At 39.7% G+C, this 18,818-nt stretch overlaps 1 protein-coding gene across 1 annotated transcript in view; it reads left to right on the top strand.

Annotated features, from left to right (window-relative positions):
- LOC108094513 (protein nubbin) overlaps positions 1–18,291 on the top strand; it is a 38,436-nt gene extending 20,145 nt beyond the window's left edge. Inside the window, 5 exon segments of the mRNA XM_043208627.1 lie at positions 2,813–2,970; positions 2,972–3,368; positions 12,806–12,850; positions 15,644–17,361; positions 17,665–18,291. Of these exon segments, the coding sequence (XP_043064562.1) occupies positions 2,813–2,970; positions 2,972–3,368; positions 12,806–12,850; positions 15,644–17,268 (2,225 nt within the window). The 3' untranslated portion in view covers positions 17,269–17,361; positions 17,665–18,291.
- The last annotated feature ends 527 nt before the right edge of the window (positions 18,292–18,818 follow it).

Below are 18,818 nucleotides of genomic sequence, written 5' to 3'. Positions count from 1 at the left end.
TATCAAGGCTCATTTCCATTTTGTTCATTTTGCGGTTGATTTTTCTTTTAGTTGAATATTACTATTTTTTAATGATTTGAGGGCAAGAGCTGATTGTAGGTTTTAACAACTCACACAAAATAACCTTTCTTGATAGTCGAATTTTATATTTGTAAACGAGTTTAAAAGCTTGCCTACTTAGATCAGGATTAATTTATACTTAAGGCAAAGTTTACATATTAATTGTAATCCCAAGAATGACATTAGATCTACTCTATTAATGAAATTTTTTGGGTGACAAAGTAAACAAAATATTTAAAAATATGTAAACAAAATATTTGGTAACTAAAATCTTTAAAAAATACATAAAGAAAACATTTGGTAACTAAAAACTTTGCTCCTATAACATCGATATCGTAAAATGTTGCTATTGAAAATATTTAAATGATGTATTTAAAATGAAAATGCAACCATATTTTTACTACGCTGTTTGCTGTTTGTTTGAAACCTGCCACCAACATCATAGTACCTCAAGATAGAATATAAAAAGTCGCAAAAGAAAAGCAATAAATTCATGTTTCGCATGCACAAAAGAGCAAAAGTCGCAACAATAATCACTTTTGCTATTGTGCCGCCGTTTTGTTTCGCTTATTTTTGGTGCGTAGCCAAGGGATCACAATGGGCTGGTGATCATCATTCCCCGATTCTACAGATTTTCCAGATTCGCTATTGTGTCTAGGACCGGGACTCTTCTTCATTTTCTTGGCCAGTGTTACAGTTACACTTTGTGATCCGAAATACGCAGCGGGTGCGGTGCAGTTGCCATGGGACAAAAGCCAAATTGCACTTGGTTAGGTGAGGTGAGGTCGATCCTTTGTCCTTTGCGCAATGTGCAGTTCCCACGATGAAGGCGACTGCTCCTGTATTGCGGTACAAAATCAGAATCAGGATCCGAATCCGAATCGGAATCGGAATCCTTCTGGACCCCAGAAACACCTCCTTTGATTTCGCTAACACCTGGTTTTCGGGGGAGAAACAAATAAATAGAGAGCGAGATGGATGGACATCAATCTCGGGCAGGTCCTTCCTTCTGATAGCTCCTCAATTAAGAAAACCCTGGCTGACACAAATTTATGACCGTAGGAGGATCCTTTTCTCGGTGCTGCCACTTCCTCGTAATTGTGCAATTGAAATGCGCTGTCAAACGGTAAAAAATCTAATAATTTCAGCGTCTTTGTTGTCTTCCGTTTAATACTGCAATTCGTTTGTAGTTGCAGTTATCCTTATTATATCCTTGGCGGCTCGTCCTCAGAAGTTTACCTTTCCCTAAGATATTCAGGTTGCGCAACAGGCGGAGATTTGTTTGCTGAGGCGAGAAATTGAAATCCTGAAATATCGCAGATCCTAAATACCTTGCGATAAAAAACTAGATGTCGGTTAATTCTTGGAAAGGCAAAAATAAGGCATAATGACAATGGTGATGAAAATAGCTACCTAATCTTTGCGGTTTGTCTAGTTTGGGAGATTGCACCATTGTAGATTAAAAGGTTTAAACCTTAATGTTCAGATAGGAATCTATTGATTATATACATACATATTATATATTGAAACCAAAGCAATATATAAAATATTCTGAAAATTTAGATTGTTAAGCTAAGTCCTCACATTATAAAGGTATATAATATAATCAAAATAAGCTCCTAAATTTTTATAAATTTTACCAAATCTTACTTCTATAGGCTTTCTTCCCTTATTTAAAACATCACACATTCCTGCACACTTAGGCTTTCCCTTTTAATTTCCTGCCCCCTCGAAGAACTTTCACACTTCAAACCCATCCATGTGACTCATTTTTTAGTGGCATTCCTGAACAGAGAAATTACCCAGCAACAGGAACAGGAACAGGACTCAATGAACACATGATGGCGATGTCCTGCCGTTATTTCAAGCATCAGTTACCCGGAGACATTTCAACGCCTTGCCATGAAAATATTTTTCATATTTCCCCGTTCAGTTTTTTTTTACATTTGGGCCACATGCCGAGCGAAGGCTCTTCAGCCAATGAAATGTGCCCGGTTGGTTGCTTTTTTAAGAGACCCCCCCGTTCAGCTAAAACCCCCCGAATTTTCACCACTCCAAGGGCAGGGAAAATATGACGTTATCAGCATATTTCCAGGAGTGTGCGTATTGGACCGTCAACCCCTGGGGCAGAATATTAAAATGAAGGCACGACTCTGCCTCCCCGTTTTTTATGTAAATCAACCCCTTTTTTATGGCCCACCAGGGGGAAGCTTATTCAAATGGCACTCGGGGTGTGAGTCGTAAAAAAGGGTTGCTGTGATTCCATAACGAAAGGCTTATGTAAATGCCGGAGTCAACCCTTTAAGAGATAGAGATTTGGAGCTGTGATTGGTTATTCAACCGTTATTTAAATATATAGGCCTACAAAATGGTGAATATTTAAATGCAATGGTGTTGATGATTTTTATTTAAGCCACCAATGACTTCTTATAGTTAAGAACTAATTGAATTAATTTTTTTACAACGATTCTTGCATGTTAAAGGAAATATTAAACTTATTTAAATAATAAATCCATAGTAAACGCCATTTTTGAATGATATACTTTTATATTTTTAAAAGCTATTTTAAAGAAATTGTTAATTTTATTTGTTGTTATTTTTTAATTATTTTTGTTGTAAGCCCAAAAAGGCAGAATTAAATTTACAACTTTAAAATCTTTCGACCAATGTCGTGCTTTATGTTAAGGGTTTCCTACTGAAAAACATTCTTGGTACTACAAAGTTTATTTATCTCAACTGTCCTCATTTGCAGTCGGCAACTTTAAATTCGAGCCAGGCCAACAAGATGCGAATGAAGCCATCCTAACGAGCCCCGAGGAGAACAAAGACGGAACTTTGACTGCTGTTGACACAAATATGCGCGATGTCAGCGCAAATCACGGCAGCTCCTTCCTCTCCTCCTCCTCCTCCCCCCGCCTCCTCGACTCTGGTGTCCTGCCCGTCGCCCTTCACCTCCCCCCGCTCGGAAAAGGACGAGGGAGCGAGGATGCGGGACAAGAAGCTAACGCTCGAATTGAAGTTGCAATCGTGTGATGAATATGTTGAGCAGCCAAAGGATAAAGGAGCCGAACGGCTGCATCCAGCTCAGATTGCCAACAACAATGCTTCGTCGCCTCTGCAGTTGAAAATGGAGGAGCAGGAGCAGCAGCAGGAGCAGGGACAGGAACAGGAGCAGGGGGCTGAGGGGGAGGAAAAGGATAAGGTCCTGGGACTGACCGGTGCAGCAGTTGCTCTCTATGGCCACTTGAACAATGCCAGCAAGGATGTGCGAGATTTAGAGCAGCGCCTGAAATTGCAGCAACCAAGTGGTGAGTAGAGAAGTAAAATGATAAAATTAAAGTTTAGAAGATTTTCATGGAAAGAGAAGGATAGCGCATATATTTAGAAACACAAAAAGGACACATTTCATAGTAATATTCATAGGAATATACTGTAGTTTTAGGTTTAAAATCTAGCAAATCATGAAATATTCTTACATTATTTGTAAACGCTATAATAGAGAGAACTCATTATAAAAGTATAGTTGAAAGTATTTCTAATTGATAAATTATATTTAAAAATTAACTTTTAAGTTCTCATAACTTAAAAACATGGTAATAACAAAATAAGTTACCCTGCACTTTAAGGATTGATTTTTTATAATTTTTATATTTTAATTATTACCAATTTGAGAACCCTCAAGATATAAAAGTTCAAAAATTAAATTAACTTGAATAATACTACCCAAACTATCATACAACTAGATATATATAAGAGTTTGTTTTATGTGTGTGTTTTATTGGAATACTCATAACTTATAACAAAAATATCTGAGACTATTTTTCAAAGTCAATAACTCATTTTACAAACGATGCATCTTAGACCCCTCATTTAAATACTTATCTTAAAATTTATATCAGTCTTCGTTTCCTAATTTCCAATTACCCTAAACAAATACTTCATTAGGCAACTATCCCTTGTCCAAGTCCCAACCTAAGGCATGCAAAAAGATTTCCGTTTTTTACCCTAAAACTCGTGGGAAACTTCCGAATAATATGTCCCTAAAAATATAAGAGGAGAGAAAAGGCGCAAAATAAATCAAAACCGTTAACAACCACAATCGGAGATCTAGGTATACTCGAAAAAGTAAGAAAAAGAAAAAACGCAATTAAAGAAAATCGCTATAAAACTGCCGAAAAAATGAAACGCAGAGAAAGTTTCCCAACTACCCCTAAGCAAACAGAAGAAAACTCAAATTTTCATGCTGAAAATTGCATAAAAAAGCGGAAAAAAACTGCAGTTGGGGTGGGTAAACGCCTCGCATATGCATATCTAAGGACTCGGCACTCACTACCTGAGAGTCCTGCGGATTGTGTCCTTATTTTTGGGGTGTCAAATGCCAGCAAAGTACCGTAGCGTGTTCCTTGCTATTCCATTGTTTAGCCTCGCTCTATCGTATGTTTTTTAAGGAATATTTCCTTATCGAGGTAGGCAGACAACGCAATTGATTTCTCTTCTTTTCTACCCAAAAAAACAGACCGATATTGTTCCTGTAAGGACATAAATAAGAATCAAAGAATGTCATCCTCGACATCGATGATTCGGTGCTTCATCATGTTACCCAAAACAAAGGCAAAGTCTGAATTGAAGTTGCCATCGGAGATATGTAAAAAACCTAAGGGGAATGCGATGCCAAGGATCATGAATAATTCTGGGCCAAGGACTGACTGCTGCAGCTTTTCCTTTTCCCTCATAATTTTCGGTAGAGCTACCCTCTTTGGTCCATCCCCAAGTAACTTGAGTTCAAATTTCCTATAATTTCAAGCGAAATTGTGAGCGGATTTTAGGAGATGCTAAGCTGCTGATTAGAATGAGGGACAAATTTAATTAACGCACACACACTCACTGAATTTGGGGTGAGATTTCTGCTATACACTTTATTTCCTGAAAGGGTGCAATAACAAAATTTTGAAGGGCGGATGACTTTCAAAAATGTGTGCAGAAATAGTTGAAAAAATTCAATTTTCATCACAAATATGACTCAGTCCATAAGAGCAAATTTGATGGTGAAGTAAAAGGATCTGATAAATTTAATATGGTTAGCATGCAGTCTTCTTTTAAAATACATTTAACCTAGAACCTATAAAATCTCTAAGTCCGAGAAAAGTATAACCTTAATTTTTACCCCAAATTCAGTTTCCTTTTCCCATTAATCAATTCACTAAAATCTAAAAATCAGAAAACCCACAAGAACAAGCCCCAAAAAGGGAGATGCCACTAAAATACAAACACATGCCAACATGTTTGCTGGTCGAAAACACTTTACGACTTCATTAGACATTTCACTTTTCATTATTTTCTCAAACAATTTACCAAGTACCCTCCAAATGGGCACGGGAAAATTCCCTTTCCTTTTTCTTTTTAATATTTTCCGGCTGCCCCAATAAAAATGTTGTTTGCCAGGCTCAACTCTTCTGGACTTTTTTGCCTTTTTTATGATCTTTGCCTACATTGACTTAAGTAATTCTCGGCAACGAATTTTCTTTTACGATGCTCCGCAAGGACGCCTCGCAGTGTGAGGTGAGTGCGAAAGGGTCAGCGCATGGCGGGAGAAAGAGAGGTAGATAGCGAGCGAGCCGACAAATAGTTTTGATATTTTTTATGGACACGCACAGTAGGCCAAAAAGACGCAGTTCGAGTTCACGCAAATAAAAAAGTCAAACGGTCAGCAAGTCAACATTGGCTATGTAGAACAACCTGTACAGACTATTTGATACCCTGCCTTTTAAAATCTTTAAATTGAAAAATTTGAGTTCGATCTGAATATACATTTTTTTTAACTTTTCAGCTGTGAAACAGAAAAGTATTTAATCTGAGGCATTTTAATTGATTTATACATTTTATAAAACAACATTTTGAACACAAAAATTTAAAAGTGACTTTATTTTACAAACAAAAATAAACATTTTGATTGACGGCATTGCTATGAATTGTAAAATCTTCCACAAAAAAATAAGGCGATTTTTAAAAGGTTTTTTCTCGCCCAAAATAACCTCAATACCCTTCGGGGCATCCCAGAAATCCTTTTTTTAACAGCTCTTTGCGAACGTGAGAGAGCGAATGACCAGTAGTCAAAGTGGTCCAGTGCCTTTTGGGCTAATTAACATGTAGACCCAGGATGTTGGCCATCGAATCGACTTTCTGACTCACCGACTGAGCCGAATGACTTCTTATCCCGAGATACCGAACGTATCGAATGTTTTTTATGATTTAGGTGGAAGTCGAGCCAGTTTGCGTCGTAAAAAGATGGCTAGCAGCGCGAAATCCTTCAGACTAAAGGAAAACTATACGGATCCGAAGAGAACCCTAGGTGGCTATCATTGATGGAAGCGTTAAACGCTTGTCAGGACCCAGTCACCTTTTCCTCTGCCTTGATTTTCCTCGCCAGCACACATTTCCTTCTTACCTGTTTTTAATTTTTGACTTTTTATGACTTTGTAACAATTTTTTATGATTTTTTTCCATAACAAAGAGATCTACGTATAAAAAATATGTGCGCACATTGTGCATTGGTCAGGTAGTTGGGCTAGTTTTTTATATGGGAAAGATTTTGTTGCGATCGCCTTGAAAATGTGACTTTTTCATTATAATTCGTTTGTCTCGGCAGTTCTTAGGAATATAAAAAACATTTGTTTTGAATATGCATAAAAATAGAGATTCAGAGAAATTGAGCACTGTTTAAGATTTGATTTAAGTTCAAATAGTCTGTTATTTTAAATCGGTTTTAAATTTATCTTATACATTTTAAAATATAAAGGCATCTATTAGAATTCACATTTTCCGATAGCATCAAAAAGTTCAATTTTTGTCACCATAAATGTCTCTTCGCGGAGTACAAACAAACACAATACCAAAACAAACCGTAAAAATAATAAAAAATCGGGAAAAAAAGAAAATTTGCCAAGACCGAGAAACAAAAGCAAAGAAACCCAAAATGAAAGAAAATGCTGCCAAGTGGGTGGCAAGCTCAAAACGGGAGATGCCAACTTTCAGGGGGGAGGGAGGAGGGGGAAAGGGAGATTTTTGGCTGGATAGGGGACCTCCGCACATGTGTGCATACATGAATGGCAAATAAAATTGCGAAAGCGGAGAGGAAACGGGAGCCAGAACAAAGAGCGAAATCAGAAGACGACAATGCTGCAAATATAAAGTGAGGTCTTAGGCAAAGGGAGTGGGGAGGTGGAGGGGGCATTCTGCTGCAGTCGACGTCGACGCAGCTTTAAAATATTTTTACATAGCCAGCGCACAAACACACGGGCAGCATTTTTGACTCGCCAATCATAAAATAATATGCATACACACACAGCCCCAAAGAGCGCGGCCGTATAAAAAATCCATTGCCATTTGAAAGCCGAATTTAAATTTTAAGCCACACCCCAAACAAGCGCACGCATCTCACACACACACCAACACACACGTTCAACAATGGAGCCCACGAACCACAGACGAGGTAGCCCCCACTCACACACAACATTTTAAAGCGCATAAAATGTGTGTGTTAGTTTACAATTCACTCGCCCTCGCACACATTCGCAAATCACTCAAAACGAGAGCGAGAGAGCGCAGAACTTCTCCTCTCCACTCCAATTGGACTCGCTGCGTGACGGTGTGTGTGTGTGCGGGGGTGTGGAACGCATTTCTAACGCTAGAGAGAGAGAGCGTGCCCCAAAGCTCCAAGTCGCTCTCTCGCTCTCACTCTTCTGCCAGCGATTCTGCCTTGTGCCTCAAATTCCAACTCAACTGCAGTCGACGCGAAAAAGTGGAACCAGTTAAACGTGTGGAGCGCTCGGTCGCGTTTTTTATCACGTATACGCCACCATTTCCCCAGTCGGTTTTTTACCCCCGCGTTCAACGGTGTCTGTGTGTGTTTTGTGTTGTAAAAAAGGACAAATCAACCCTTAACGCTTTTTTAGGGGTGCAACAAACACAGCAGTTTTCAACTCAAAATCCCAAACGCCGGCTAAGGGAGAGTGGGAAGGAGGGCGAGAGCGAGAGAAAGAGAGAGAGGGAGAGAGTGCTCAGAGAGCGAGAAAGAGAGAGCAGACACACCATCATCATAATATCATCATCATCCGGACCCAAAACATTCAGGCCTAGAACGATTATCCGTTAGTTCGCAGAGAGCTATCCTGACCGCTTCGACCGCTTCTCTGTTGTCAGTTTCACACGAGACACGAACGCGTCCACACGAAAGCGGCGCTTCCAAAAAAATTAAGAAAAATATTGAAGAAAATATTCTGTAACAAAAAAATAACAAACACCAAATAAGAAACAATCAGTACGAAGTGCTATAGTGAATTTACAGTGGTCAGAACATTGAACATATCGCATATAGAAACATTTGCATTGCACTATTGAGTTGTGAAAATGGTTATGTCGGAGCTACGTTGGCACACCGCTAGTCCCGAGGATAATAACAACTCCTTGAAGCGCGACTTGCTCAAATCCACGCCGACCAGCGCCCGCGAGGCCGCCGTTCACATAATGCAGAATCGATGTAAGTCAATGTCCTCTAAATCACTACAATACATTCAAATCAAACATGTCCTCAAGCTTTATGTATCAAAAATACATCAATATCATATTTAGACTAAAATGTTAAAAATAAGTTTTATTAGACAAAAGCGCTTGTAAAGCTTTTATTAATGCAACTTCAAAACAACACATACAATTAAAATCAAAGTATTCCTACTTTATTTATTTATAAAGTAAATTTATTTCTCTGTAATTATTATTCGTATAACGAGCTATCCATTTTTTAAGCTGAGAGCTTATAAGCTAGCACATTTTCTGTTTGTATTTATGCAGTACAATAACAGATTTTTTCTAAAAAGCTTATTCGATTTTTTTAAAATGAAAAATTGTACATGCGTAAGCTATAATATATCCAAAAAGTTCCTAGTAGTTATAGCCGTCCTTCTTTCTTTTTTGGTTTCAAAAATAATTATCGAATACAAGCTTTTAAAACACTATCTGGCGCAAATCCGTTAAAATGATTTGTTTTTAAATGATGCAATTTGAAAAATTTTTAAAGAAAACCAATATAGCAAACCAATTATTACCAATATTAATATTAAGAAAACTTTCATAAATGCACTCTCAGGTGATAAATCAGTGCTTCCAATTATCCCAAGAATAATAGCCTTTCCAATGGAAACTCATAAAAGTATTTGGATGAAACCCCCACAAGTAACCACCCAATTCCGATTTCCCCAAGCGCTGGTGCCTTTCACCGCTGCATTACTAAGCCAGACCTCGTGAAAATTACCATGAGTGAGTCAGGTGCTCTGCACATACTAAAAACCCAAGTCTCAATGCCCAACACCTGGAACAAAGAAAAAAAATGCAATCTGCTTATTGAAAACAAACACCGGCACAGGTGTCCCCGCCATAAATATTAACTCCCAGCGACCCACTTAAAGTCGGGTCTCAAGATCCCTGGCACCGAACGGCGAGAACTACAAACTAGCAAATGGGTATTACAAATGCCGGACCATAAAAATATTTATTAAAGACGCATTTCTTGCGCAACCGGCCCACAAATGTGGCCATGTAAATAGGAACGGTGGGGGGAACCGGCGATGGTGGCGATGGGCACTCAACGGAACCGTTTGGCCGCTGTAAACAGTACTTTTAATTTGTTACCTTATCAATTATCGTTTTTTGAAGCGCAGCAAATGCGGGGCAATAAAAAAGCGCATTTCGATGACAAATATTGTAAAAAATCGTTCGGGATATGCGTAATAATTCCGGTGAGCCACACTTGAGGTGCACCGAGTGGTACTGACTTTAAATTGGTACTTTCGAATGGGTTATGATTGATTATGTAAAATCTGATGAGTAACTTGGTAATTGGAATCCATATTCCAGTCACCAGATAATCAGGCGACAATGGCACATTCTAATTAGCCAGACATAAGATGATAAAAATGGGGATTTTTTCAGTTTAAACAAATTTCCACTACTTCGTGCAGCAGTACTTATATTCCTCGTTTGGAGCACGTGACGCAAATGATTCGTCTAATCTAAAAAACTAACGATAGCTAATATATGTCTCATGGTATTCATATAAGAGTTTACCTTGTACAATACGATTTGCTTATCGCGACTACTTATCGCCCGAACCAAAAAAAAAAGTCGACGTAACGTTTTGCACACCTGCACGGCACTCAAAGATTCCAAGAAGTTCACCTCTTGGAGTAAACAAGTCTCGTCATATTTCGGTGATTTTAATAAATTAATCGAGGCCCACATAAAACAGTGCTGGTGCGCCAATCAGTTTTAAATTAATATATTTGGCCGATTACAGCCACGTCAATTGACGACAATGTCCAACTTGAATAATAACATTATTTTTAGTCATTGTCCATGAGCTCATGCAGTCTTTCCTGCTTTTCCCTTTGGTTTTGTTGCTGTTCTAGAATACCTTCTTATCACATATCGCTGCCATAAAAGACGATCAAGAAAGAGGGCGTGTGTCCGCTGGCTCAATTTTATAGGTAATTCTTGGAACCCCAATGAAATAATTGAAGAATCGATTAAGATTTACAATTAGCAAACGGAAATCGATGGAAAATGCAGTCAAGATTGTTTTGTAATGCAGGCTACGTGATAAACAAAAAGTCAACAGGGCTTATTTAGGGTTTTCAAAAAGAGTTTATTGGTTTTAGAAAGACTTATAAATGGTAGTTGCATATTTAATTAGCATTTATTTAAACACAATTGTTTGCATTATAATCGATTTGCAAATAAATAGGAAGCTAAATTGTTGTACTATTAATTCAGGAACCAAAGAAAAATATTTATAAAAATGCTGAAGACTGGTTGGCTTATCATTAAATTACTCTCTGCTTTTGAGCCTAAAAGGACACTCTCCTTAATTGTTCTCTCTCGTTGAATCCTCTAATCAAGCTTTCATTTCGCCGCATCTGAAGCTTTCTCTCTTTTTGCAATTTTGCTGGTTTTGTTTTGCTACGAATATCCAGACGAAGACAAAGGCCAAAGAGCACGCACATAATGTTTGCTTTCCTTTCGCTCCATTGTATTTTATTTTATTTATTTATGTTTTATTTTCGGCTACTTTTCGGGGCTCCCAGCTCCACGCTCCACGCTCCACACTGCAAGCTCATGGAGGAGAAATGGTGGGGTCAAGAGTTCAAGACACGCAGCTTCCGCCGCCGCCGACGACGACGACATCAATCGATATAGTCAGTCTCGGTCTGCGCACGTGATGACCATATAGCATATAGCATACGAGTATAGCTTATGGCATACGAGGTCTGCCCGCCCGTTTGCATTTGTGTTTGTATTAGCCACCCCCAGCTGGCCAACTGTCGAGGTCATTGACTAATTGTGCGCGCCACACAGTCCAATGTATCCGAATTTCCCCCTCGACCCTCAATCGTAAACCAAACCGCCACCCCCGCTGGGCGATTCTCAAAAATTTTACTAGGGGGTGCGCCTGTGGTTTTCGCAATTTCTCTGCCAAAAACTGTAAAATTCTGAAAATCGTTTCTGAACCGCTGCTCATTTTCATTTCACTCGTGCTGGACACGCGCGAGGGTGTTGAATTTCCCTGACTCTCAACCTCCTCCACCTCCAAGTTACATAATTTATGTGGCAGTTTAACGCCGGGTTTTTGTAAAATGTTCATTTACCTAACTCGCACTCTACGGTCCGATATGCGACTATATATTCTGGATAAGCACATATGCCGCACCACTTGAAGTGGCAGCAGTTGTGCCGCTTAATTAGCGGGTCAAAGGCGTGGCCAAAAGGAGGCGACAGAAGTGTGCCAGAAGCGAGGGAAGACTGTGGCAGCAAAAGGAAAGAAACCCACTCCCTATAAACTGATTCATTGAGAACTAGATCTTAGGTAGCGAAATCGAAAGGGAGTCCTTGTATTTATAGGGTCATATCAGCGGTTAAGAGAAAACGTTTGGAAATGTCAGATGGTCAAAGGCGTTAAATTAATTAATTTTACAGATACATCTTTTAGATTTTTATATCTTTCTAAGATTTTTAAGATAATTAGTAACTATAAGTGAATAAACAAATATAGGTACTTATAATAAAGTAAAGTAAATAAAGTAAATAATAAGTAGCAGAAATAAAAGTTGATTTTTTATTCATAAAAATAAATCATCATTAAACCAGTAATTTAATACCTTAGTAATTCAATCAGCTAAATAAAAGCGTGAAACTAAGTACATAGTTGTCATACAACACCCGAAAAGAAGAGCACTCAATTTGTAATGCATTTTAGAGGGGTCACCATGTTGCACTCGTAAATTAGCCAGCAAGACCGAACAAAATTCAATTTCTCCAGACACAAAGTTGTAGCCAACACACACTGCAATGCCGTCTGCTCCCGACTCCAGAATTCAAATCGTATTCGGACCAGGTGTTCCTTGAACTCCTTTTCTGTTCGGCGGACATCCCCTCGAGGAGGTCCATAAAAATATCCTTTTATAGGCGACGGTGTCGATGTCTGGACTGGCCATTTGGCCATTTGGTCAGTTCTGGCTTAGAATGTATATCGATATCGATTTGGTGTATCGTAAACTTGGGCGCTTGCTTCCCGGTAAATTTGTATTTGCTCCTTTTCCGTTTTATGCCCGCGACGTGTGTGTGTTATTTTACTCTTAGCTTTAAGTGGTCTCAATTTAGCCAGTCTAAAATTTGTGTTTATCCTCTCTATTTTCAGATATCAGTCGTCTGTCGCGTTCGCCGTCGCCACTGCAATCGAATGGTAAGTGTATGTTGTCTTTTCCCCATTTTCCAGCATCAGCTGTTGTCCGAAAAACGATTTACGAGATTTGTCCACTTCAAAGAGATATGCCCTTCTGTATATACACATACTAAAATATTTCTGGTCTGGAACATCTGCTTGGGGCAGCGGGTTTGGGCATCTCGGTTTCACTAAATCACTCGCATGTTTTCAGTTCGACAAAAAGACATTAAACCGGAGGGAAGGGAATAATAATATCAACCCTTGCCTGCGACAGCCACGCGCTATTCCCTCCGTATATAGGGTATGCTACATATAAATCCCGATTCAGGGGTTACTTTTCTAGGGAGGGTCGCCCCTCACACAATGGCTGTCAAAACTTTTGTCACAGCCCTTTCGAATGTGTGATTTAACCCGGGGAAAATCAAGAGGGAAGGGCGTCTTTAAGTTGATTTTGATGTCTTATTAAATGGGTGTTTCGACTTAACAGCTTCTTAAGTAGTTTCTGAGGTGACAATTGGGTCTGTCGATTCCCCCTAATTGTTCCCTAACTGAAGTGCGTGGAAAACCATTGTGAACTGCCGGGTTTGGTTGCATTATAAATTTTTGATAGATTCATAAAACCTTCGATTATTATTCATAACTCGTTCTGCAAGGAGGCTGCGTTCAATTTGCAATTCACACTTTTCAAATTTCATGGACTTCGTTAGTCACGGTCCGAACAAAAAACCAACTTCAACCTTTTCTTGCCCCCTTTTTTATTTTTTATTTTTTTTTTTTTACCACATTATTGACAGCATTTCGCTTGATTTGAATTCGAATATGTGTGAGGGAGGTTGTATGTTCGAGTGTGTGTGTGTGGGACTGGACACAGTTGCTGTGATTTCTTTCACGAACATGAACATATATATTTACATATATTTTATGCAAAAATTATTCCGTTATGCCGTCCGTATGTGGGAGCGCTTTTGGGGTAGCTCAATGTGCAGTCAAACTGACCATTTGGCTTTTTTTTATTGGCTGTGCTAAATGGAACAGGAGCGTGGTCGAAAGGGGTTTCATTGTTAGGGATCTTTATAAGAAAATAAGTTCTACATTTTCTTATCTTTTATTTTAACTATTTTTATAAAGGCTTCTTTTTGAAAAATGTACTCTGGTTTCAAAATAACATTATATTACTTATTGTTATAATGTTCATTCTTTACTATAACAAATATAAAATTATTTTTGACCCCTTATAAAGATTAAGGTAGTCATTTTTATAAAGCAACATCTGGATAGTACGAAATAAATACCTAATACATCCCAAATAAGACCCCTTAAATAACCTTAGTTTCCTTATAACCCCTTTCAAAAACCATATAATCTCCGCCCCTGCCGATGGCCATTCACACAACACATACAAATCGAATTTGCACATCATCTGAATACCAAATGGACGCACGTAGCCCGTCCGAGGAAAAATCATTCCTGGCCCGGTCGCATATGTAAAAAGGATGACCATGTGGTCGGCCGGTCGGTTTGGTTTGGTCTGTCTGTTGGCCGGTGGGTCGCCCACTTGGGCGAATAAGTCATCAAATTCACGTAGCATCGGGGATTGGGAATCCAGCGTTGAGCATCAGGAGGCGAGCACAAGTCATAAAGTAGCCCAGGCAAACATATGCAAAAATTGCCTGCAGTGGACAGGATGTGGAAATTGGTTGCGGGGGAATGGGGGAATATGTGAGGGGTTCGGGATTCCCAAACCAGTGGCCACTTCAAAGGGTTTGACTCCCTTGATTGCCATTTACGAGGGAGGAAGTCTGGCCATCTAGTTCGCAGTCTTAGCTCAAAAATGAACTCGTCCTGTATTTAAATATTATTGCAAATCAATTGGTAGAACTCCCCTTTCCCCTCTCCCGTCGGCGCCCATGTTGTATAAATAAAATGCATACAAATAGCAAATTTATACAAATCGCTCGGCCAGGCATTTGAAATGCTAAAATGCCACTTAAAAGCGGCTAAAAGCGTCAGCCAAAATGAAAAGAAAACACGAGAATTCCATTTGATGTCAAGGTGGAACTATGTAAACTATGGACCCAAAAAGAAAACCGAAGGGGGTGAACAAGAAAAAAAAAGAAAAGCTATAGACATTCTCGCATAATAAACCCACTGCGGTGGGTGGTCACGTGAAAGGCTTTCACTCGAAACCGAAAACCAACGGACTATGAAATTGAACGAAAATTATACAAAACGCTCGTGTGGCCTATGCTAAATTTATGCAAAAGGACATTCGAATGGGGAAATGGTCAGGAACTTTCCCGGCTTTCCACAACAGGATGACTCATTTTTGCATAGCTTCGGTGGATGGGCAAATTCATTCTCCATGGGATTTGGCCAGTTGGTTACGCCTCTTTCTTAGATTGATTGGAAAAGAGTTGTGTGGGTTTTCTTTTCGGGTAATATTTTTTATGGGGTAAATAATAAAGTAAGGCTGCGGTCGTAAGATCAAAATATTTATTTAAATTTAAATGATGTAGAAAATATTTTATCATAGCTTTTAGGAATGGAATTTTGTAAATGAAACTAATCAGAACTTGGACTTGTTTTTAAATATGTTCTGATTGACTTAGTTCCTTCTAAATGATGTGGGGTTTCTATTCTTCATGTGACATAATTAAATATGTATAATTATGGAAACCATTCTCTTTATTTACAATTAAGCGTTTTTTTTTTACCATTTAAAAAAAAAAATAAAATTTACATTCTTTCACTCCACCATTAAGCTTTCCCAAATTTAATTTTCCTAACCATAACTTCTCCTCCTTTTTGCAGCTTCTGATTGTGATGACAATAATTCGAGTGTGGGCACCTCCAGCGACCGCTGCCGATCTCCTTTGAGTCCTGCGTTGTCCTTGACCCACCAGCAGGCGAAGCGCCAGCTGATGTCGCTGCAGCCGCACCCGGCTCACCACCACCACAGTGCGCACCACCTGAACCACCTGAACCACCATCAGTACAAACAGGAGGAGGACTACGAGGACGCCAATGGCGGTGCTCTGAACTTGACCAGCGACAACAGTCGCCACAGCACTCAATCCCCGGCAAACTCGGTTAAATCTGCGATTGCCTCGCCAGTTCCCGTGATTTCGGTTCCCTCGCCGGTGGCTCCAATGATCTCCCCGGTTTTACCGCCCACGGGCGGTGCCACCACTCCGAATTCGATGGCTGCAGCGGCTGCAGCTGCCGCAGCAATGGCTTCTTCGATGGGAAGTGGCATCTCCCCACTGCTGGCCATTCCGGGAATGTCCTCGCCACAGGCTCAACTTGCGGCAGCTGGTTTGGGAATGAGTAATCCCCTGCTCACGGGATCCCTTTCCCCACAGGATTTTGCCCAGTTCCAGCAGTTGTTGCAACAACGACAGGTTGCATTAACGCAGCAGTTCAACAGCTACATGGAGTTGCTGAGGAGTGGATCCTTGGGTTTGGCACAGGATGATCCTGCACTGACCACCCAGGTGGCAACTGCCCAGTTCCTGATGCAGAGTCAACTTCAAGCATTGAGTCAAGCCACCCAGCAGTTGCAAGCGTTGCAGAAGCAACAACAAAGGCAACAGGACGAACCACTGCAGTTGAACCACAAGATGGCGCAACAGCAGCCACGCAGCTCCACTCCCCACTCGATTAGGAGTCCCATTACCATCCGCAGTCCTGCCAGTTCCCCCCAGCAGTTGCACCACCACCACCCTCTGCAAATAACTCCACCCAGTTCGGCGGCTAGTCTGAAGTTGAGTGGCATGCTAACTCCAAGTACGCCAACGAGTGGCACGCAGATGAACCCGGGAACCACCACCCCACAACCCAAAACGGTGGCCAGTGCTGCAGCTGCTCGGGCAGCGGGTGAACCCTCGCCGGAGGAAACCACCGACTTGGAGGAACTGGAGCAGTTCGCCAAGACCTTCAAGCAGCGCAGGATCAAACTGGGATTCACCCAAGGAGATGTGGGCTTAGCCATGGGTAAACTATATGGAAATGACTTCTCGCAAACCACCATTTCGAGATTTGAAGCTCTGAATCTGAGCTTCAAGAACATGTGCAAGCTGAAGCCACTGCTGCAAAAGTGGTTGGATGACGCCGATCGCACAATTCAGGCAACAGGTGGCGTCTTTGATCCTGCCGCCCTGCAGGCTACAGTGAGCACTCCGGAGATCATCGGCCGCCGTCGCAAGAAGCGCACTTCGATTGAGACCACGATTCGCGGAGCTCTGGAGAAGGCCTTCCTGGCCAACCAGAAACCCACCTCCGAGGAGATCACCCAGCTGGCCGACCGCCTCGGCATGGAGAAGGAGGTGGTGCGCGTGTGGTTCTGCAACCGCCGGCAGAAGGAGAAGCGCATCAATCCCTCGTTGGACAGTCCCACGGGTGCCGACGACGAGGAGTCCTCCTACATGATGCACTAGGGGGTCAAAGGACCATTCGAGGGTCACAGTTAGGGACAAAGACAGTGCAATGTGCCGGAGAAATCAAAGGAAGCTTAGCAACACTATGAGCAGGTGTGTATTTCTCTATTATAAAAAAAGTAACTATATGAGATTTTTACATTATCTACCATCACTCAAAGAATAATTTTATAATAATTAACAATTAATAATAATTTTAATAATTTGTTCAACAAGAGTACCTTTATTTCTTGCGACTTTCAAACTCGCAAAATATTGTCAAGATTTATAATAAAAAATTACTGCCCAAAATATAATATACATTATTATTTTTAAATTTATAGATTTCTATTAACATAACAAATTTTTACCACAAATTTACTAACGTTATCTCTACCTTTGCTTATTATCTTGCAGGTTCAAAGTCGCAAACACATCAAATACTAGCATAATTCTGTACTACGGATAGGTATCAACTCCTGCACAAATCGGGGTTTGCTTATGTTAACTATTAATGGTATTTATTTTAATATAATTGTATTGAAAGTCAATACAAAATATTGCTGATCAAGTTTACAATCTACAAAGTTTACTTGACCACCAACATTTTGCAAGCCAAAATCAAATGGAATTTTTTTGCTTCGACCAGCAAATTAATTTCATTTCCTTAAGGTTCTCTGTGGCGTTTGTGTATTACTAATATTTAAGTAAAGTCTCTGCACATTTTCAAAGTCATCATAATGAATTCCTAGCGAATAATTATAAAGTTAAACACTTTCCACGTAAAACAAGTAAATTACCTTTTAAGCATATTTATTTTTCGCGTGAATACTGTGATAATCAATTTGAATGATTTTAATTTTAATTAAAAGGAAAAGAAAACAAAGAAAAACAAAATAAACATAAACTAGGTGTACTTTGTATGTTATGGGCAAGTAAACTAACACAAATAAAACAAAACATTAATTTAAATCTAAATCCATCGTATTTATGTGTAAAAACCAATTGAATTTATGAAAACACAAAAACATTTACAATTGTAAAGCGTGAAAAAACACTAGAATTTTTAAATGTATAACTACAAAAAGAGGAACAAAAAACTCACACAACAAAATGAAATAAAAATAATTATCAAACGAAATAACAAAGAAACACTTTTATTTGGGGGAGAGATATGATATTGCAGTTTATACGTTTCCAGCATATACAGAAAGTATATCTCAAAGATATCAATCGCAAGGAATGGAATTTGTTTCAGAAATTAGCTCAGCGGCGCATATGAAAGGGCGTCACGAAGAATCGCAAAACGTCTGAAAGGCGATCTGAAATTTTAATAAATAACAACATGCAAAACTGAAATTAATTCACGGAATTCAAGTGAGCGGGAAGCGCGTGCAGAGCTAATAAGAACCAGACACCCGCAGTACGGGTACGGGTAAAACAACTGGACCGATTCGATCTCATGACCAAGATATCAGCATGCAGATGAGGCCCCATTAACTGCGGCTCGACATTCTGGGGGGCGAACCTGGGTCACTTTAGATATATAGTATAGCGTAGCCACACTATCA

Source organism: Drosophila ficusphila, unplaced genomic scaffold, assembly GCF_018152265.1.
Source record: "Drosophila ficusphila isolate 14025-0441.05 unplaced genomic scaffold, ASM1815226v1 contig_607, whole genome shotgun sequence".
NCBI lineage: Eukaryota > Metazoa > Arthropoda > Insecta > Diptera > Drosophilidae > Drosophila > Drosophila ficusphila.
The sequence above is the reverse complement of the archived record's forward strand: the minus strand, read 5'-3'. Positions and strand labels throughout refer to the sequence as shown.